Source organism: Cornus florida, unplaced genomic scaffold, assembly GCF_030987335.1.
Source record: "Cornus florida cultivar Cherokee Brave unplaced genomic scaffold, ASM3098733v1 CherokeeBrave_3.0.0_Hap2_Chr06, whole genome shotgun sequence".
NCBI classification, from domain to species: domain Eukaryota; kingdom Viridiplantae; phylum Streptophyta; class Magnoliopsida; order Cornales; family Cornaceae; genus Cornus; species Cornus florida.
Window position 1 is genome coordinate 47,722,339 of NW_026775576.1, and position 22,710 is coordinate 47,745,048.

General features: G+C 34.9%; 2 protein-coding genes across 2 annotated transcripts; both read right to left on the reverse strand.

The window, feature by feature from the left end:
• Positions 1–1,810: 1,810 nt before the first annotated feature.
• On the reverse strand, positions 1,811–6,493 carry LOC132311445 (uncharacterized). Its single transcript, XM_059809350.1, has 3 exons — positions 4,701–6,493; positions 2,933–3,481; positions 1,811–1,940 (listed from the first exon to the last, which is right to left on the reverse strand). The coding sequence occupies exons 1-3, from the start codon at positions 5,553–5,555 to the stop codon at positions 1,842–1,844; spliced, it is 1,503 nt and encodes a 500-aa protein (XP_059665333.1). The 5' UTR covers positions 5,556–6,493; the 3' UTR covers positions 1,811–1,841.
• Positions 6,494–6,624: 131 nt separating this feature from the next.
• Positions 6,625–21,949, reverse strand: LOC132311444 (protein RETICULATA-RELATED 4, chloroplastic-like). Its single transcript, XM_059809349.1, has 8 exons — positions 21,303–21,949; positions 18,928–18,996; positions 18,159–18,290; positions 17,999–18,052; positions 17,845–17,889; positions 13,564–13,703; positions 7,047–7,172; positions 6,625–6,961 (listed from the first exon to the last, which is right to left on the reverse strand). The coding sequence occupies exons 1-8, from the start codon at positions 21,852–21,854 to the stop codon at positions 6,907–6,909; spliced, it is 1,173 nt and encodes a 390-aa protein (XP_059665332.1). The 5' UTR covers positions 21,855–21,949; the 3' UTR covers positions 6,625–6,906.
• Between the last annotated feature and the right edge of the window lie 761 nt (positions 21,950–22,710).

Consider the following 22,710-nt stretch of genomic DNA (forward strand, 5'->3'; position numbering starts at 1 on the left):
CTTTCTTCAGAAGTTCTTTGTCATCTTCTTTCAGCAATATAAGTAAGAATATTACTTTTGAAGATATTTCATCCTATCTGTCAGATGAACTGTAAGAGAATCCCAATAATCTTCGGTGATGGGCTCTACCTCCTGATTAGGATTTTGAGCTTTGTCAGTCAAACAATGGAATGGCTTTCCTTCTTAACTGGTAGCGAACGTTATTGACGAATCATCTTGAATTTGAGATGATGAAAAACCAAGAGTATTAGCAAAATTGTTTTTCATAAAATCCATACATTTCACCATTAAATCAGTTTATGTGATTAATGGATTTTGTTTCCTAATCATTTCTTTGATTAAAGCATTAGGTGCAGCGAAACTGAGCCAATAACGTCCATCTAGAGCAGAGATTGAAAGTATCTGGATTTGACTTCCCATAGATTTGTCATCCATTCTTCATCCTGAGAATCCAGAATTAATATTGTTTGAGTATATCTTCTTTAAGAACTTCCTTAATTGTTTTCTTTTGTGAATAACCCACCACTTTATGTGGTGTTTGAAGTAGATCAAATAAATGCTCTAATGCTAGATATTGATCATCGTCAAGCAATATAGCCGTTTGGCTTTAAAATTAAAATTTGTCTTCTGAAGTTGGGTTGACTGAAGTATTAAATTGGATAATTGGGTAAGATTTATGTTTCTACATTTTTAATTAAAATTACTCTTGATTTCATATTAGTCTTCTAAATGATTAAATAGAAATGAGGTGCTCTGATATGGAAGGAATTGTGAATGGTTTTTGTTTTTTTGAATATATATATATATATATATATATATATATATATATATATTTGTTGAAGTCATTTTGGAATCATTGTTAAGTCCGAGACTTTCTTGAAAATAAAAATATTTCTTCATATGGAATCCACAAAATGTCATCTCTTCAATGCATATTGAATTTTTATTTAATTTTTCATTCGCAACAATTAATTGGTTAAGTTTTATTTTTATTTTTTCATTCTCAAAAGAATTGATGTATGCATTTAGTGGCTTGCAATTGCAATTACTCTGATTATAATTAGAAGGGATCATTGTTGTTTAAGCCAATTCATTCAAATCCATTATTATTATTATTATTATTATTATTTAATTTTTTTTTGTTGGTAAATATGTAAGCATACATATCATTAAGAAAGGTTAGCGGCAATTAGAAAATATAATACAATTCATCAAGTATCGATAATTACATTGTGATCCAATTTTAGAGAATATAGTGCATTAGTGTTAAATAAGATTTGAATGAGAATTCTTACATTCAAATTAGACTTGGAGAAACAATAAAAGTGGAAGTTAGTGTTAAATAGTATTTATATTTTAAATAGTTTTTATTCCTAGAAAATGATACTTATCAAGAAATATTTTTCTTGGTATACATTTATTACAATTTTTTTTTTTTAATTGCTCTATTGAACTTCATCTTAGTATATGGAACAAATAGATTGATAGAAAACTTATTTTTATTTTTATTTTAATTGCTCTATTGAACTTCATCTTAGTATATGGAACAAATAGATTGATAGAAAACTTATTAAACTAAGGTTCTATAATTTTTTACATAATTTTAAAGTACATATCTTAATTACCATTTGATCTATCTACTTAAATTTCAATGGCAACATCTAACTAGTAGAATTCAAGATCATTGATAAAGGAATCTCTCACTTTGTGAAATCAAATAATCTTTGAAGTACTCTTTACATACATGCACCAACAAATTATAATTCTGAATTCACATAAAACACTATATATATATATATATATATATATATATATATATATATATATATGTTACATTCAATTTAAGCAATTATTTCATCCTCCATGCAAGCCCTCAATTTCACCCCTATAATGTTAGTTCCACCCAAAGGTGAAACGTCGCAGCATTCACTTCTTCCATCCTGATCACACACACACAGATCGTCAGATGAATGTTAAATTATTATGTTTGTTTGTTTATTTTTTTTTTGGAAATCTGACCTTTTTAATTTTATTTAGGGTTTATAAAACCCTCCACTATTTTTAAATTTTGATTATAAAATTTCAAACGTTTTAAAAAAAAAACTCCTACAATTTTAAAAAGTGATCAGTTGCCTCAATATTTATAGACTCTTTAACGGGGTATTAAATAACAAATTTAATCTTACTATTTAATGTTAAATATAAAATTACAAAAATACCCTTTAAAATTACAATATATATATTTTCTTAGCTCCATTTCGTGTTGTGTAAAACAATTTCTAAAAATTATTTTCAAGATTTTCATTTGTTTGGGTTATTGCAAGATCTTTTCAAGTTTCCAGGAGGGGAAGAAAACTTGCAATCATTTTCCAAATATATATTTGGAACTCATGTCCCAACAATGAATATATATAAGGAAAAATTACATATAAATGGAGTCAAAGTTTCATATTTACTTAGAGGCTGAGTCAAAGTTTCATATTTCTCTAAAATGGATTGCTGAGGTGGCACATGGTTTTTTACTGTTTAGAAATTATGGTGCCTAAAATACCCTTCCGTGAAGGTACTACTTTTTCTTCAAAGGTACCACTTTTTTGAACTGAAGGTATTACTTTTTGGTATCCAGGTACCATATTTTTTAAACACCCGCGAAGGTACTACTTTTTCTCCAGAGGTACTACTTTTTTGAACTGAAGGTACACTTTTTTGAACTGAAGGTACTACTTTTTTGTTAGGGAAGGGCATTTTAGGCACCACAATTTTTTAAATAGTAAAAAATCATGTGCCACCTCAGCAATCCATTTTACAGAAATATGGAACTTTGACTCAGTTTCTAAGTAAATATGAAACTTTAACTCCATTTATATGTAATTTTCCCTATATATAAACACACATGAATATCTATATATATATAAATATAATTTAGAATCACCTCAGGGAGCTTCATCACTGGTGAGAGGACCTGAATCTTGGATATATAATCTGCAGAATGGTTTCCAAACACTGAACAAGCAGGCAAACCACGCGGCCATGATCGAACATAGTTGGTAACAATCTCATCTCCCCTGCCACTTTTCCCTACGGATTCGAAGAAGAAAACATGAGGAGCTTCACAGGGATCGTCGGAAGGCCATCGCGTGTCGAACCGGTAATGTGGAGGCCTCGGAGGCCGATCCTTGGACCACGGCCTAAAAGTCTCGAGGGGTTTCTTCAGAATGCTTCGAGGGAAGACGTTTTCGTAGACGTGGGCGGAGTAGCCCCATGAGATCGAAAATGACCGGTTGGTTTGCTTCTGATAGCAGATGGTTTGTTGCAGCAAGCGAGACTGGTCTACATTGGCGGCCTTCATGAGGTGGTTTGTGGATTCAATGCGGTTCATGGCGGGGAAGATGGGGTCTACTTTGTCGAAGTGGTGGAGGGAGAGCAAAGGAGCTTGTGGGTGAGCAGATAGGAGACCTGATATATCATGCAGTAAATCAATCTGCAGCAAAAGTATCAATCAATCATGAGTCATGATATTGAGACCGATTAGTTAGACTTATTTGTTAAAATAATTAAAACCATTGATTACTTAAAGTAGGCCTACTAGCGAGGAGGGACAGATTTAAGAATTCATATATGAGGGGAGACAAATTTGTATAGAGGGATTTTTTTATAACTTCACTGGAGACAATTTCAAAATTTTATATGTATAAATGTAAAAAAAATATAAATTTAGAGGTATAAAATAAAATAATAAAAAATTTCAGTGGCGGCGGATGCCCCCATAGATCTCTTCACATATTCGTGCTTGTAGTTAGGGATTTTCTTTAGTGAATGTCTAGAGACTTTATGATTGCTTTTGTTTTTTAATCGAAGTGCTCACGTCTCATGAAATCGAAGTTTTCAAAAATTCAAAAAAAGAAAAAATAAGTTTTAGAAATTTATAAAATGTCTCCCAGAAAATCATCTTTTTTTTTTTTCTGTTTTTTTTTTTAATTGAGTTTTTAGAAATGCAAGTAACAAATTTTTGTGCATCTAATTTTCAGTTCGCCAAAAACATAAAATTGAAGATCCGAAATCATTAGTCCTACTATCTTCTTTTGGGCATCCGCCCATTAGGTATTTGATTTTTCTAGGGAAATTCGAAATCACATATTTATGCTTGTAGATTAATCTCAACCAAAGAGCAAAGATTAACAAATTAATTGTAATTTCGTAAATTACCAACAAAATTGCAGTTTTGTGAAACTATGAAAAATATTATATCCTAATTTGTTTATTTTCATCAAATTATATTATTTGATTTAAAAAATGAAACAATATGCATAAGTTTCTAGAATCCATTTGCTCCGATTTCTGTTTTTAGACAACAGAAATTATTGTTTATATTTATGTGAAATTTTTTTAGAAATTGTTCCTACTTTTCAAAGGGAGGTAAGGGGTTCGAACCGGAAGCATGTATGTGTGAGTATCAACTAAAAAAACTCAATTTTATACTTTATAGAGAATTGAAGCAAAACCCATCCTGAATTTAGTGTCAACTTTATGTAATTTCAAAGTTAACGAACAATAGCAGTCATTAGCCTTCAGAGTAAAATGTTTTACATACACACGCTAGGATAGTTGTAATATCGATGTAAAGAAATTATTAGTCAGGAGTATATATATAGATAATATATATGTATACACCACACGGAGTATAAAAGAAGCATGATTACCTGATGAAGACCTTTGTGAGCAGTTAGAGAAACCCCAAAATCAGCTACACAAGACATCAAGAATTGATCAGATACACGAAGGTACCAATATCTCTCGAGGCAGTTCTCTAAATCTCTAGCCAATGCTGCCGCCAAAGGATAGCTCAAAGCAAAGCCAGCTCCACCAAACCCCATATCAAACGAGTGAAAGAAATTCGACCGGAGAGTCTCCGAATGGCCACCGATGTAGAAGTACTTAGTATGATCATACCCCGACAAAACCCCAACCATATTGTCAACGAAAAAAATGGTGTCATCGTCCCCCATAACATACCATCTCACTCCTTCTTGTTCCTGTCTAAACGCCTCCAAAATGGCGTGTACCAAACGAACCAGTATCGGTGCTACGTGCTTGCTCTCTTCTAGATCTAAAAGCTTTGCGTTGTCTTCAAAGACTCGAAAAGGAGGAGAGGACGAAGACCACGGAAAGAGGTCCTTGGCGGGAGCTCTATCTAGGTAGAGGTATCCCCGGGTGACATTAGGTCGCCACCATGTTTCGACGTAGGACTTCCTGTATCTCCATCCTTTTTCAGAGCCTAGAAGTCCGAAAACAATGTGGCTGAGATCAGTGGGAGAATGATGATCGGTAGGGTTTGGTTTCGGAGGCGTTGGCCGCGTGAACCCTAACGGGAGAAAGAAGTGGGAAGCTTGGCAATTGGGATGATCGTTGAAAAGGAAAATGGAGAACAAGTACAAGACTAGTCCTGAAATGGCCAATGTTTTGGTTAGAGTAGTCCTATTAAAGGAGTTATTGGGTGAGAATTGAAGCTTTTGTAATTGGGTTGTGCTAATCTCTGCAGACACTGCAGATGGCATTGTAAAGGATAGTTATGGAATGAAATTAATTGAAGCTTTATGTGCAAGGTTTTTATAGTAGTATAGGTTGCTTCATTTGAGCTTTTTTATTCATGTAATGCATGTGGTTGAGAGAGAGAGAGAGATAACATGGCAAATTGTCTTATTTAATTAACCATACACTGCAACTCTCTCGCTCTCTCTGTGTGTGTTAAAATTTTAAATTAATTACAGGAGGAAATTTGGGGTTGATAGAAAAATGAACATGCAACGATGTATATAATAGCAGTTGTTGAGTGACTTAAAAGTGTTTGACAATCCATGCACAGCAAATTTGTATAGTCCATACTAGTTTTGACCCTTATGATGCAAGTCATAGAAGAGAAGTTAGCTTTTAATTGAGCTGTGAATTTGAATATAAATTAATATATTATACAACCAATACTAAAATATATATTTTTTAAAATACTCATTCCCCAAATATTTAGGCAGACATTGCATCTCATGTTTCACACCTCAAGCATAATTATTAATCACTGAATAATGAACTCAAAATCCTAAGCAAGTTTTAATTAAATAATTCGACGCTTAGCATCCAAGCCAAAGAACAAGCTGTCCTTATTGGTTCAAGACCATCCCATTCCTAGTAGATATTATCGGGCCATTTGATCCAAAAACTTAAAGTATTAGGAGGTACTAACTGAATCCAACCATGGTACAAAAACCTTTCACGCCTAGAATAGCCACTGCTTTTGCGTGGAGGACTCCTAAAAAATTGCCAGAGGAAAATCAAAGTAGTTATTGGATTGCTAAAATGCAACACTTGAAGCAACAAGAAAAAGTAGCAGTGCAAAGAGACAAACCAGTGCTTACAAAAATGAGGCAACAAAAGAAAACCTTAAGAAGTTGGGATATGAGAGGAGGGCAATTTATAATATAAAAGAATGAAGCAACAAGATGGTGGTGGTGGTGGTGGTGGTGGTGAAGATGAAAAATGATTGTTTCATCCACCATGTTTGTTCTTACCGGATTATTTTCAAATACGAGTTTAAAACTCACTAAAAATCACAATATATCATGGGCAAAAAAGAAAGACAAACAAAGAAATTAAATTGAAAAAAACTACTTCAACATGTCAATCAGGCAATATGCCATCCATATGAAAAGAAGGTTCAACATGTCAATCAGGCTAGAAGCCTTCCATATATCTATAAATATCCAAAAAAAATACCCAAATATTCTTTAGACCTATAACTTCAGATAAATTCAATTGATATCCATTGACCTGCTTTTATGTGATTTCAACAAATGGGGGAAACCAGCAACTCCTTCCAAAACACTGGTATCTTAAGGGAGCAAGAAAACGGGCTCATCATTCTCCTTCATGGGCCTTTTGAATTCCTATCAAACGGGCATAATCCACCCACCTGTAAATACATTTTCGGAAGTTTCAAAAGGTGACACGTTGGAGAATACATGTAATGAAATTTCCAGAGTGGTATAGAATCTCACAGTAATGAACCCAAGAATGTGTTTCCTGTCCGGACGGCAAAGCAAATTGCACTTAGAATTATCTTGTGTTGGTGTAGCATCGGTTCTAATATTCGTTGTTCAATTACACCAGCCAGTACTTGGTACCTGTTGAACAAAATCACATCCTTTAGTAAATTGCTCTGTGGGTAATGAACTACAGTATCTTCTTTCCGGGTTCAGACTGCTCAGAATACAGTAAAGAGCATCTGGACACCCTATGGAAACTAGTCAACCAGTTGGGCCAAATAACTTCCATCCTACACTTACCATACGTGTTCGCATCAAGATATCATACTTGCTATTAGCAGTTCAAGTATGGGCATTTAGAAAGACACAGCCAAGCACTTGCCAAAAGTAGACAATCATGATAAGAAATATATCTACTAAACATAGCAATAAACCTTAACAATGTGTTAGTGACATGTATGCTTTAGTGAAGGATGGATACTTCCCCAATTGTATGCTAAGCAGCATGAATACTGCCATAGAAGTGTCACAAGTATGTCAGATGTGTGGTTTTGAGGTTGGTTTTCCAAAAAAATTGTAACTGCAAATGAAAATCAAGTCCATATAATAACAAAAAAACTTGAACAAAATTCAGAGGGGTAAAATATAACAAAAGTCATAGGAAAGGAAAGGGAGCAGGGAAGGTGAAAGGACTAACTAAATTTGTATGTATGTGTATGTGTATGTGTATGTGTATGTGTGTATTCATAGATTCATGTGTAAATCAACTACCATGTCCTCAAACATGTTCGAGACCTATTTCCTACCATTACTGTTTTCACATGTCTGCATGCTTTTGATTTTATGTCAATGCAACATAATAACAACAACAATAAAGCGTTTTTTCCAACTACTTGGGATCCACTGCATGAATCATATATTTCCATTCCTCTCCATCCAAGGCCATAGCCACAGTCAAATCCAGTGTTGTTAAGGGCTCTAGGCACACTAAGGCGCCAAGGTCTCCTAGAGCCTGAGGCGCAAGGCAAGGCGCGCACCCGAGTGAAGTGAGGCGCAAGTTGAGAAAAAATAAAAAATGACACCTAATAAAGAGCCAATAGTAAATATAAAGATTTCAGAAACTGAGAAGGAGAAGAGTAGCAACCAAAAAAAAAAAACTGATAAAAAGAAAAGGAAGAAGTAGAAACAGATTTTTGGAAAAAGAAAGAAAATAAAACAGAAGAACAAAAAAACAGGGACACAAAAAGGAGGAGAGACCGTCATTGCCCGTGGAGGAGGATCGTCTCATGTCGGTATGGGGAAGAGAGAGGTGGGTGGTCTTCATGCTCAGTCCCTAGCACAGGAGGAGTGGGAGTGTGGAAATTCATTCGGAAAGGTTGGGATGTTTATTCCTCTCATATTAGATTCAAAGTTCGAAATGGTAGATGTGTGCGGTTTTGGGAGGATTTATGGTGTGGAGACCAGCCGTTGTCTTGTTCTTTTCCTAGACTTTTTGGAATAGCTACTGATAGACATGCCTTTGTAATCAATTGCTATTGGCTTGATAGCAGTGAGATTATGTGAGATGTGCGCTTTAGGCGCTCTTTCCAGGATTGGGAGATGGATGAGGCTTGCACTCTCTTGGACATGTTGTATCGACAGGAGGTAGGTGGCATTGGAGGATTCGAGGTTCGTTCAATGTTTTTGTGTCTTTCCAATTTTGTTGGTTGTGCTTTCCTTTGGAAGACTGTTTGGCGCTCTAAGGCTCCTCTTAGGGTGGCATTTTTTGTGTGAACTGCAGTTTGGGATAAGATTCTGACATTGGATAACCTAAGGAAGAGAGGCATTATTATTGTTAACTGGTGTTGCCTATGCAAAAGTGGTGGTGAGTGTACGGACCATCTACTCTTACATTGCCTGTGGCATACGATTGTTGGAATCTTATTTTCGGATTGTTCGGCATGTCTTGGGTGATGCCCCAATCCACAAGGGGTATGATTGATGCGTGGAGGGGATGCCATGTGGGGGGTCAGGCTTGTGAATGTTGGCAAACCGTTCCACATTGTGTATGGTGGTGCATAGGAAAGAGAGGAATAATAGATGTTTTGAAGGAGTAGAGGCGTCTATGGCAACCTTGAAACTTCATATCATCCGTTCCATTTTCAGTTGGGCGAAGGGGAGAAACTGTTCTTCTTCTGACGATGTTATTGATCTCTTGGACTCCTTGGGTCCATAGATTCCTGGGTTGTTTTTGTACATGGGACGCCTTCCCCTTTTGAACGCTTTTTAATGAATTTTTACTTATCAAAAAAAAAAAAAAAAAAAGAAAAAAGAAAAAAAAAGAGGAGAGACCGAGAGAGAGAGAGAGAGAACAAAAAAAAAAGGACAAAGAGGAGAAGAAAGAAAATAAAGCAGAAGATGAAGAGAGAGAAAAAGGAGGAGAGATTGAGAGAACTGAGAACAGCAGAAGGAAAAAAAAAAATAGAGAAGGACAGAGAGAAGAAGAAAGAGCAGAAGAAGAGAAAGAAAAAGGAGGAAAGACCAAGAGAGAGAGAGAACTAATAACAGCTGAAGGAAAAAAAAAAAAAAAAACAGAGGAGAGAGAGAAGAAGAAAGAAAATAAAAAAGAAGATGAGGAGAAAGAGATTTTACCTGGTTACGGAGAGGCCTTGCCGAAGAGGGAGAGTCTTTTACTAAGAGAGCTGCTGCAATCCCCTTCGTGGGTTTTCAGATTTTGAGCCCTAACTGATGTTTTTACTTTGGTTACTTAAATTACTTTACCTTTCGATATTCTACAAAGTGGTATGGTCCAAACAAAGAAAATATCATCAAATAAGAAAGTGGTAGGGGGACACCACTAAGTATATACATTATCTAATCATCTAACAACTATATTAAAACATTCTATCAGCATAAAAGCTATATTTCAAACAGACACGCCTTTATGCGCCTTTTATGAGCCTGTCGCCTATTGCTTATAAGTGCACGCCTGTGTGTACCTAAGGTGCTGCAGGTGCGCTCGGCGCCTTAGGCGCGCACCCGGCTCGCCTTTAACAACACTGGTCAAATCACATGTAATCATATCCTTCCTAATTAACTCTACCCATATTAATGTTGGTCGTCCCCTTCACCTAGTTACCGTCAATGCAGTGTTGTTAAAGGCGAGCCATGCGCGCGCCTGAGGCCCCGGGCACATCAAGGAACACCTGTAGCGCCTTAGGTACACACAGGCGAGGCTCCTTTAAACAGGCGCGCGCCTATAAGCAATAGGCGACAGTCTCAAGACTCATAAAAGATGCATAAAGGCGCGCTTGTTTGAAATATAACTTTTATGCTGATAAAATGTTTTAATATAGTTGTTAAATGGTCAGATAGTGTATATACTTAGTGGTAGCCCTTACCACTTTCTTATTTGATGATATTTTCTTTGTTTGGACCCAGCCACTTTCTAGAATATCAAAAGGTAAAGTAATTTAAATAACCAAAGTAAAAGCATCAGTTAGGGCTTGAAATCTGAAAACCCATGAAGGGGATTGCAGCAGCTCTCTCAGTAGAAGACTCTCCCTCTCCAGCAAGGTCTCTCCCGCAACCAGGTAAGCTCTCTTTCTCCTCATCTTCTGTTTTATTTTCTTTCTTCTTCTTCTTCTCTCTCTCAAGTTTTTTTTTTTTTTTTTTTTTTTTTTTTTTTTTTTTTTTTTTTTTTTTTTCCTTCAGCTGTTATGAGTTCTCTCTCTCGGTCTCTCCTCCTTTTTCTTGCTCTTCTTCTACTCTTTTTTCTTTCTTCTTCTCTCTGTCCTTCTCTATTTTTTTTCCTTCTATTGTTCTCAGTTCTCTCAGTCTCTCCTCCTTTTTCTTTCTCTTCATCTTCTGCTTTTTTCTTTCTTCTTCTCTTTGTCCTTCTTCATTCCCCCCCCCCCCCCTTCTGCTGTTCTCAGTTCTCACTCCCCCCCCCCCCCCCCCCTCTCTCTCTCTCTCTCTCTTTCGGTCTCTCCTCCTTTTTCTGTCCTTTTTTTTTTGTTCTTCTTTATTTTCTTTCTTCTTCTTTTTTCAAAAATCTGTTACTACTTCTTCCTTTTCTTTTTCTCAGTTTTTTTTTTTTTTTTGTTGCTACTCTTCTCCTTCTTAGTTGCTTAAATCTTTATATTTACTATTGCCTCTTTATGATGTGTCATTTTTAATTTTTTCTCAACTTGTGCCTCACTTCACTCAGGTGCACACCTCACCTTGCGCTTCAGGCTCGAGGAGACCTTGGCGCCTTAGTGCGCCTAGAGCCCTTAACAACACTGCGTCAATGTGAACCATGTCACTCTTCCTAACTAGCGCGCTTAATGGTCTTATTTGCACTTGTTCAAACCATCTTAAATGATTTTCTCTCTTCATTTTTTTTTTTCAATTTGTGTTTACTTCAACCATCTCACAAATGTGTGCATTTCTAATTCCATCCTTTCTTGTCTTATTGGAGATTCATCTCAATATTCACATTTCTATTACTCACTTTTTGTATATGTTGTTTTTTTTAAACCTTGACAAGAAACACACTCACACACTCGAGTTTTCCCTATGGGGACTTGAACCTTTGACCTTCTACTTTAAAGGACAAGGAAGTACCACTAGGTTACAGCCCTTGGTATATGTTGTTTCTTAACTGCCCAATATTTTTTCCCATAAGGAATGACCGGTCTATAACTGCTTTATAGAACTTCCATTTCTATCTTAACAAAAAACACCAATCACATAATATCCTAAATGCATTCCTCCATTTAAATCATCTCGACTTCATTTTATGATTAACATAGTCTTCCTTCTCCTTCATTGTGAATAATTGAGCTTAGATGAAAAGAATTAAAATATATGTATATTCACTTTTTGGTACCTCTTGATACTAAATCTTCATTATATCCATATTCTACTTCTAGATTTACTAAACTTACACTCGATATATTCAATTTTATTTCTACTTATCATAAACTTTTCTAATTCTAGAGTTTACCTCCAAACCTCTAATTTAGCACCGACTCATTCTCTAGTTTCATCGATTAAAACAATATCATCGGCAAATAACATATACTCTGAAATCAAATCTTGAATGAGTATTGTCAGCGTATCCATAACTAAGGCAAAAATGTATGAGCTTAATACTGACCCTTGATGTAAGCCTATAGTAACTGAAAATTTCACTTGTTTCACCCCACAGTCGTTCTTAACTATAGTCACACATCCATCATACTTGTCCTTTATGGCATCTAGGAACTCTATCATAAACTTTATCTAAATCAATAAAAACCATATTAAATCCTTCTTCTCCTCTTTATATCCTTCCATATGTCTCCTCAATAAGTAAATAACCTCCATCGTCAACCTCCCCGGCCTGATCCAAATTGATTTTCCAACACTTCATTTTTCCATCTTAGTCATTGTTTAATCAGTCGCTCTCAAAGTTTCCTCATCTTAGTAGTTATCTATGCAACATAGCCGATATGTTTTTTGCTTGACATTGGAAGGAAGATCAAAAGGGAAATTATGAGGATCTAGGACAGTTAAATAATCCATATGAAGAAACTACATTTAGGGTTCGAGATGGTGCACATCTTGAGCGGATTCATGTAAATCCAGATTCAGAATAATATTTTAATTTAGTGGAAATGAGAATGTTAAGGTGGATGAGTGGAGTGACTAGAAGAGACAAGGTCACTAATGAGAGTGAGAAAAATTAGGTGTAGCGCCCATTAGTGAGAAAATTAGAGAGTAGAATTAGGTGGTTTGGACACATATATCGGAGACATAACGACGCGTTGGTAAAGCGAGAAAGACTAGTTGTTACAGAGGTAAGAGACAGAGAGGACGTCTAAAAATAACAAGGGGTGAAGTTATTAAAAATGACTTTAAAAACTTAAACATAGTAGAGAAAATGGCATGCAATAAGAGAGGGAGAGAATTCATGTGGCCAACCCCATTCATACGGGAATTAAGGCAAGGATGATGAAGATGATTTTAATGACAGGATCCATATCGGAATCCCAATCGCCTATGGACATGATCCATATCCAACCCATATAATTTAAGCTAGAACAAAATGTACTTGAACTGGGTCAGATCTCGGATAAAACCCAATCTATTAATTATCCAAATTCATATCCGAAATCTGTGATGGATCTTTCAATGAAGATCCATATCCAACTCATTTTTAAATTCGGACTCAAGTTAAAACCAAAAACATACTTGAACTGGGTCAGATCTCGGATAAAACCCAATCTATTAATTATCCAAATTCATATCCGACCCAAATCTTTGATGGATCTTTCAATGAAGATCCATATCCAACTCATTTTTAAATTCGGACTCAAATTAAAACCAACAACTTGTTAAATGGACTTCGGATTGGATCAAATCTCCGGTCAAACTTGCTGCATTTCAGGCCCTACTTATATTCATTGGTTAAGATTCATAAGCCATTACAGCCATAGAAGATTATAGAGGAAAATAAGAAAGAGGTGGCATCAGCAATGATTTAATTATACCAAAATAATGATATCAATCCAATCCAACATACCGAAGGTTGCTAGAAACTGCCATATAGACACCATAGGCAACACTAGTAGATAATACAGGCACATTCTCCAGTTCATCTGTGGAGGAGGTATCAACAGCCTTCCGTGCATTTATCAAGGCATTTGTAACAACCGTGCCAACCTGGCAAATATGAAACACATGTTATGCACAATTTCAAATTAAATTTTTTGACTAGAATACATTTGTATAGTTTTTGGAATAGAATTATAGATGCTACGATAGGCAGAATAAAAATAGAAACAGTAACTACCATTAAGAACTAATGCTGCCACCGATATTTAACTTGTTGAATACAACATATAAACATAAGCACAACTAACTTTCGTCTATAGAAATATCCATAGATAGTAAAATACAGTACGGGAAAAAGACGGATACGGAAACGTACGAGTATAATTTGATTTTTTTTTTTTTAAATACGTTAGAAAAATTCAGCTACAAAAAAAGGAAAATGTAAAAATATGAATACAAATACGTACATATATAATACTTTGTTTGAACTAAAAATTCAGCTATACACATTTTATTATTTTCCTATAAATCATATAATAAAATATATATATTACAATTGACAATATCACAATAACCATAGAAGAAATAAACTGTCTAAATATGATTAATCAATAACCATCTAGTGAGTGTAGTGGTCTACAAACTTCAAAAAAAAAAGACATTATAAAATTTAAAATATTTCAGAAAAAATAAAAATTTATAAATATCTACAAATTAACATCTACAAATATGATGATTCTCCAAAGTTTCAATGTTCCATAAAGAATATATATATATATATATATATATATATATGTTTCATTACTTTGATTAAAGACCATGCATTAGAGTGACAAAGATAAGGAATTTAGCAAAATAATAATAATAATAATAATAAATAAATAAATAAGAAGAAGAAAGATAGCTGTTTTTTTCTATAAAAGTGTGAAAGAGAATGGCCAAACAAAAGAAGATAGTTTTTGGGTTAAAAAGGTGTGTTTGAGAAAAATACACCATTAGAAACGTGGAAAAAAAAAAAAAAATGGTTATGAGAAAATATAAAACACGAATTAAACGGTGACCCAAAAGTATTAAATGAATAAACGCGTTCCATACGAGGTGTTAGAAAAAAAATGCATATTTTTACCATATCTTTCAAACCTGAACAGCAAACGGAAGTACTATCCAAAAATTCTTATGTACGTGAATAATTCATGTATCATACGCAAATTTACAAGTTAGGGGCAATATCTAAAAGTAATAGCCAATAATAAGAAAGTATAACATGAAAGTTAAGATGTTGAAATATTATATATCTATAGAGAGAGAGATGGATACACAGAGAATACCAGTTTTTCAGTCAATCCGTGTTTGAAAAAACTGCACAACTACTAATGGTTACTAGTGAAAGACCTAGGCAGTTATCCACTATATCATGTATAGAACACTGTTTTGGTGGAGATTAAGAGCCTCCTTGGTATTCAGAGGAATCATTGTGCCGTTGAAAAATAGGGCTTTTGAGCAATTTAACCCAAAAAAATAAACAAATAAAAGGAAAGTAAAGCCAAAACAAATAAGAGAACAGGTCCTATATTTCTCTGTGAAAGAATGTACAGATAATAGATATGGTGGCTGTGGAAGATGATAATGATCTTGTAAGGGCCACAAAATTAAATACAGTCATCATATCACGTGACTCATCCTTAAATCTCAACTCTTAGAAACCTTTCACGCCTGATCTACAAAAGGTGGATTGATTAGCAAAAGCACCCCAAAGCAATTTCAACGCTACATAGATACTGTCAAACCCTAAAAGGAGGAAGCAGTATAAGACAGAGACAGACAGATAGAGAGTGAGTTCTGGAAGAGGCAAACTGATGTTAGACACGCAGGTTCTTTCTTTTTCACACTATGTTAGGTTAATTGTTTATTTTCCCAAATTACACAAATGCAAAAGGTTTAAATGGAAATGTAGGGGCAACTTCTGGCTAAGAACAGGGAGGCTGATAACCTCCACTAAGCATAAAATGACTATTGCCTATCTATGCTTAGTATCATTGATTAGGTGCATGGAAAGCAACACGCAGGGAAATCCAAAATGATTCAACAGGTACAAATGAAATATATTGAAAATAGAAACCAAAAAGGATTAATCATCTTACAATAACGCAAGTAAAAAATGTTACCAAAAAATTAAATAAAAATATAAAAACAACTCCTTTTAGGTTTACTTTCATTTAAGAAACATACTTTGGTTCTATGCCTAAGGCACTGACCTCTAGATTAAAGGAAATCCTTAAGGTGCAATGCACGTCCTTCATAAGAACCTCACAGTTTGAGCAGTAAGCTCCATTATGTAAGCCTCAGAGTTGATTTCTTATTCCTTTTTTTCCCCCTTCTGCCACATGGCAAGCGTTAAATGATCATATTTCCATTATACATAGGCCAGAAATTTGATTGAACTTATACCAACCATTGTGCAAGCCTGAATTGAAGTGCTTGCACCCGTAGTGTTGGCTTGGTTTGGGGAACCTATCTAACCCCTGGTAGGATTAAACTCACATCGAGTCTACAGTGATCTAATCCCATCTGAGCACTAAAATATGGTAAGGATTGTGGAGCTGCTAAGAAACCACATTCAGAAATGAAATCGTCTGAGATTGTTCTAGAATTTGCAACAAATAGTGATAAATGTGGCTAGATGCAGGATTCATTTGTTCAAAGCTGTCGAATCCAAAAGGACAAGAGGTAAAAGTAAAAAATGTGGGTCAGGTCAGAGATAACTGACATGATTGGCAATGGTATAATGGTCGACGATTCCAGATAGGCCCCGTGAAAAGGTGGAACAAGAAATTAAACAAAAACAAGCATGTTAAAACTACCCCACCCTTACTCTAACCATCTGACCTTGGGTTGAATATCTTGAATCCTAACAAAGTTTGGGATGAACCTGTTCAACATTTTAGATAGCATTTATGTTGGCCATCAGGCGTCAACCCTACTTAACCAAAAAAAATCCAGTGCTAAGCATGCTAATAAATTCAACATTTTTAACACATTAATCTACCCAATAAATTAAATGAAAAGACCAGCACAGGAAAGATCCTCCATGAAGGAAATAAGAATTTCTCAAGAGTACAGGAACTTTAATTCATTGGGAAAAAGAACACAACGATTAATTCATATGACATAAGTGGACATGCTTTACTTATCATCTATGCAGCATGGACTCTTCATAAGTAGTGAAATACCCGTAACAAACACACAATACTTGGACATGGGCATGGGATATGTGTCCAACACTTTTGGTTGGACATGCACGTAAAAAGCATATCCAATGATTCAATGTTATCATATTAATGCTTCAAAGTGAGCCAAATCCTATATTAATTAAACACTATGTAATATAAAGAAAATATTTTACTCTATAAAATAAATAAAAATAATAAATAATATGAATATTTAACAGTGTCCATGCATCCTTTGGTTTTGAAATTTGATATGTCTGACAATTGGATATATATCCGCATCCGACACATATACCCAAGTCCAAATAACACAGCTTATCAAGCAGTTCTGATTTCATATCGAAAAAATATTTACATTATTCACACATAATAAACGTAGTGCAATTTGTAAATTTGTTAACAAAAACTTAAAGGCATACAAGTAGATTGAAGAATACTTGTATTTTTGGTAGACAAGGAGATCCAAGAACATCAAAGATACGATTGAAATTAATTCATATAAGAATTGAATTAATTATTCTAGGTATAGATTTCAAATGTTAACATATAAAAAGAAGTGTACATTCTGAAATTTTCATGGTAATTTTGTAATATCACCTTAATTTCATACTTATTTTTAAACCTTGATGCTATAATCTCTGCCATTGTGCGATCAACCTATTATTAGCTCTATCAAGAACCAGGTTTAAGATTCTCAATGAAGGAGAAGACCACTCAAATTATTTTTAATAACAGATTCAAATCAGTTGCATCGAAAGCAACATGAAAGCTCTTATTGAAACTTAGTCACCTTCATCTTAAATTTTTAAATTACTTACCAATGCATGCAACTAGCAACATGAAGTGTAAAACATGAATGCCCAAGAGAGTCAACAAGAACAAGTTTTCATATGCTTAAGACATTCTCAGAAGCACCAATTAAAAAGGTTAGATAATGGCAGAATAATATCCAGAGGTAAAATAATGATGGACAGCAAAGGTAATCAATGGAACTTCCACGGACAGAGAAAATATTAAATTACCAGAGAAGAAGTAGTGCCAACTGCGAAAAGCTTTGCCCCATTACGCTGAAAACAAATTAAGACAATTAAAGATATGAGACATGTGGATCAATGTTTTAATTCTGAAATTTGAATTTTTTGATGAACATATGCAAATCAGGAAAAGATCCCTTACCACAATCGCACCCATTCTCTGTAAAAATGAAAATGATGATCCAGCCAGAGCTACCTGCAGAAAGGATTTGAAAAGCAGATAACTGTATGTAGTTTTCACCTACAACATATAATCTTCATAAAAATTTTAATCAATAGATTATCTAAACGCAAAACAGTACCTGAAATGCATTTTCAGGGCAGTTATAGAAAAACTTAGCAAGACGCCCGGCATTGAGTGCAATAGGTGGTCGGAGAGAAACAGTAGGAGCAGGAAGATAGACAAGCATGAAATCTGCAATTATGGCCATCACCTAAGCAGAAAATGAACTGGAAATATTAAGAATAGTATATATTGAAAATGTAATGCATGAAGAAGCTACATAATTGATGAATTAAAAAGTATCTATTCGAGGGTAACATATTTATGATTCTCATACAGCCTTACTTCTAAAAGCAGGAACAGATTTAACCAAATGATCTGTCCCCCACCCCCCCACAGCCCACACAAAAACAAATAAATAAAAAAGAAGACCTCATTTCGTATGAAATCTAGATTGTGCATTATCAAATATCCTCAAAATTGTTCCCTGCAAAATCCATTCCTTGCTATTTCAGAATGCACAATTGTGCCTATCAAGAAAGAGGCTCTCAAATCTTACGGAGAAGTTGATGTCAAAAGCAGAAAGGAAAAAAAAAATTATTTCAGAATTTCTTTCTTTGCTTATAAAGGATAAATTTATGTGCAAATTATAAAGAATGTCCCTTAAATAACTCTGAAAATATACAGTCAGTAGTTAAGAAATATGCCAAAAATTTTGCTGAGAAGTATTATGCTAATGGACCGATCATCTTCCATTTATGAGATAAATAATCATGTGATGAGCTTAGGGCACAAAGAAGTAGACTATGCAAATTGATTGCAAGTAGAAATTGAAAACGTTATCATACCACATCTGCAAAAACAATTTCGATTTCCTTAAAAAAATTCTCTCTGCGCCGTTCATACTCCGCAGCAGTCTGGAGAAATAAATCAAACAAGTAAAGATTATGCACATTGAGGATAACAATCTACAGACCAGATAGCATAACATTTTACATACCACATATATTGCAATGATAAGGAAGGTAGATTGAAGTGAAGTCAGAAGATGAATTAAAGTATGCAAAAGCAGTAAGGAATAAGGACTACAAGCTACTATTTTTTCAAAACCACATAAACTATATTGCAGGGAAAAGATTTGAGGGCTCTCGGCCTGGGTAGTATGACTTCCGCCTCCCCAAAAGGGAGGTCAAGAGCAAAACGAGTGTGTGTGTTGCTTACTTACCACAGAGAGAGAGAGAAAGAGAGAGGGACATTTAGAAGTTTTTGTCCCTATCGCAGGAACTATAAAAAAAATTCATTTGTAAGGCAATTACTAAGTCACTTACTACATGGACAGTAAGAATCAGAAATAGTAAGAAAATATATGAGAATGCACAGGCACACAACCCAGTCTTAACTCAGACAAGTTTTATATCTGGCCTATCAAGGCATGACTCCTATGAGCTAGAAGCTCATAAATCCCCAAAAAACAAAGCAGAAATGAAACATAGCCCGTCATGCATCAGTTATCCCAGTTTTGCTTAGCAAGGTAAGTTCATATCTCAACATTACTACATGTGTCCCTCCTTGAAAAGAAAATGGTAGGCCAGAAGAAAAACAGATAGTAGAAGTTCAAGAAACTTAGGCAGTGATGTTATACAGATTTCAAGGGATATATAGAGAAGTTTGTGTCTTAGTACGAGAATTATAAAAGATTTCATTTCATATTGAGAACTGTATTGATTCCTAAAAATGTTATGAATCTAAAGAAATTTTTTTATTAAAAGAATGTATTGAATATATATATTCAAATGTTACAGTTTCCCTATCTTATTAATACAATTTGCAGACACAAACCAAGGAATGGTATACTCTATTCATATTTTTTATACGTGTCTAATATTGAAGAAATATTCAAAAAAGAAGACCACATTGTTAACTGGAACACTAATAAGAAGTGAGAAGTGAGAACCATTATCCTGTGTGTGTGTGTATGTACAGCGAGGAATCATTCTCTTAACTTATTCTCGCACCTTTCAATTCATATATATGGGTATGTATATACACAGACACTACCCAGAAGAAGCAGCAAGAGCATATTCGTTTTCCTTCTTTTTTTGTTTGACCAGTATTCTACACCATAAAACACTATTAGCTTCATTGTTGTCGAATAAAATTTGTCTTTTTTATAATCTATTTTTTTTATTTGATAAATAATTGAAGATTTTACAGCATTACGAAGAATATCTCAGTATCCATCTTAGTCTAATTTTTCAAGAAACATCCTCTTCAATCACCCCTCTTCTTCAATGATCAGGCCATGGTAAGAAAATGATCAAGTTTGACAAGGTCAGGCAACTTTTACTTAATATCTACTCCTAGTATCTTAAAACATTGGTATCTAGAGCATTTATCCATAGTTCAAACTTCTTTGAATAAAATGCTACCATAGTATTGTTAAGTACAACATGAATAGCAATCAATAACTGCCATGGGATGTCTTCACGAACACACTTAATCAGGTTAGAGGTAACATAAACATAAGATCAACTAATAAGGAAAAGAGACAAAATGCCAACCCTTGTTGTAAATCACTTTGATTGGGAACTCTCTTCTTGCTATTTCAATTACCCTTTAGCCAGTCACTGCTTCATCTCGATGATTACAAAATACATGTACCTCCTACATTCTATTCCTAAACCTTTTCGCAGTCTAATTAGAGACTAATAAAATAATCATTCCCATTAATCAAGGGTATTGGATAATTGGAAAGGATGGACAACATACTAACGTAAGATTTTATATTATTTGCTCAAAGTGGCTTCTCTCAAGATCCAAACCCCTGTTTTCACAGTTGATAACCCGAGCATTTTACCCGTGCAGTAGGCAGTGGCCCCTTCCTAGTACATATGAGTTATAACCCATTTGAACCACAACCTCCATAAAACACAACCATACTGAGTGCAAACCTTTATATATATAAATTTCATTAAAGGGTGTTCTCCCTAAAGCCAGATCAAGAGGGTCTGCTATATAATCAATACTGAGTGCAAATTAAAAATATAATCTTTGTTGCAATAAGATGATGTTAAAATTTGAACAATCAAACTATGGTCACAATTTGCAGCATTAGATCATAAAATCATGACATTGCAGAACAAGGACCAATCGTCAAGATAAATTAACGGGAGATCACATACACATTGATCAAAATTCAAATAGCTAGAGAAGCACACAATACCTTAGTGAAGACGCCAACACCGCACTCGATGAAGACCTTCATCAAGAACAGATCATCTGCTAACAACCGCTCCTTAAACCCTCCAAACTGAAGCAACCATCGTAACAGAGCCGACTTCTCGAGCTCAAAGTACCTCTTAACAATGGATCCGGGAATTCTACCGACCTCAATCGCCGCCGCCAAATCCTTCGGGAGACTGTCCAACGACCGCCCGATCTCCGCCAACACCAAAAACGCCTCCTCCTTGTTCTTATCGCCGCTGTCCCCTCCGCCTCCTCCTCCACCACCGCCTCCGCCTGAGGATTTTCCTCCATTTCCGCCGTCAACGCCGTCGCCGCCGGAGAATGCCAAAACCGGCCTCTTCCTGCTATGATTCGCCGGCCAAGTGAAAATGGCGGCGGCGGCGGCGACTGAGGTGGTGTTGGAGGTGGAGGTGGTAGTGCGGAGGCCTATTGTGGTGAGTGGTGGTGGTGAGTGTGATGAACGGTGGGGATTGACGTTTGCGAAAGTGAGAGAGCGTGCTGAGGGTGTGAAGAAGGCGGCGATCGACATTGTCTCCCCCTGGTCTCTCTTCGTCACTTCTCTCTCCTGTTCGTTCTTATATATATAATTACTATATATACGTGTTTATATTTTCTCTCTCTATATGTATGTATTTAAGTTTGTTGAGAGAGAAAGATGTTTATGCTTTCTCGGCGAGCAAGGCAAACTCCACGTGGATCTTAATGGAGGTGTGATGCACGATACTACTTTTGGTATTACCTGTAGGCACTTCAAGTCTTCAAGCCATGTTTGCCAATTGGAAAAGAAGAGAGTGACTCGAATTAAATGTCACTTATGAAAAATAAGTTTTAATATTTTTTTATATATTAACAGTGAATAAATTATCACAATCAGATGATATGATGTAAGTCCTTTCTTCTATGAGACATATAGATAATATGATGTAAATTACCACAAGAGATTTTAGAGAAGTTAAACTCAAATATTAATATAAGTCATTTCTTTTATGAAAATAGGAAAAATATTTACTTCGCATAAAATACTTACTGGTCAAGACCTAAGTCACATAAAGTAGAAGTAAGAACGAATTTGAGAGCAGGAACGTGAAAGCGGCAAAATTAAGTCACAAATGCTTCGAACACAAGAACGACACCTGTTAAAAAATGATTGTGTGATTATTATAAGTCAATTTATTGTATTTCTTGAATACCAGATAAAAAAGAATACAATAAAAAATAAAAAAGATGGAATAGAATAATTAGGCTTTTTCTTTCACCTTTTGTGGTTTAGTTTGAATGAGAAGAAAGAATAAAAAGTTGAAATGGTTCCCCTATGATTTATTAATTATTTCCCCTTTATTAACTGATGGAACTTTTTTAAATAGCAAAAACAAAAATTTTAAATA

Coding starts and splice junctions, on each gene's coding strand:
- LOC132311445 (XM_059809350.1), bottom strand. CDS start 5,555: ATGCCATCTGCAGTGTCTGCAGAGATTAGCACAACCCAATTACAAAAG. Junction 3,482..4,700: donor CTCACAAAGGTCTTCATCAG/GTAATCATGCTT, acceptor CTTTTGCTGCAG/ATTGATTTACTGCATGATAT. Junction 1,941..2,932: donor CAGTGATGAAGCTCCCTGAG/GTGATTCTAAAT, acceptor GTGTGTGATCAG/GATGGAAGAAGTGAATGCTG.
- LOC132311444 (XM_059809349.1), bottom strand. CDS start 21,854: ATGTCGATCGCCGCCTTCTTCACACCCTCAGCACGCTCTCTCACTTTC. Junction 18,997..21,302: donor GTGTTGGCGTCTTCACTAAG/GTATTGTGTGCT, acceptor TTATTTCTCCAG/ACTGCTGCGGAGTATGAACG. Junction 6,962..7,046: donor ACATTCTTGGGTTCATTACT/GTGAGATTCTAT, acceptor ATGTATTTACAG/GTGGGTGGATTATGCCCGTT.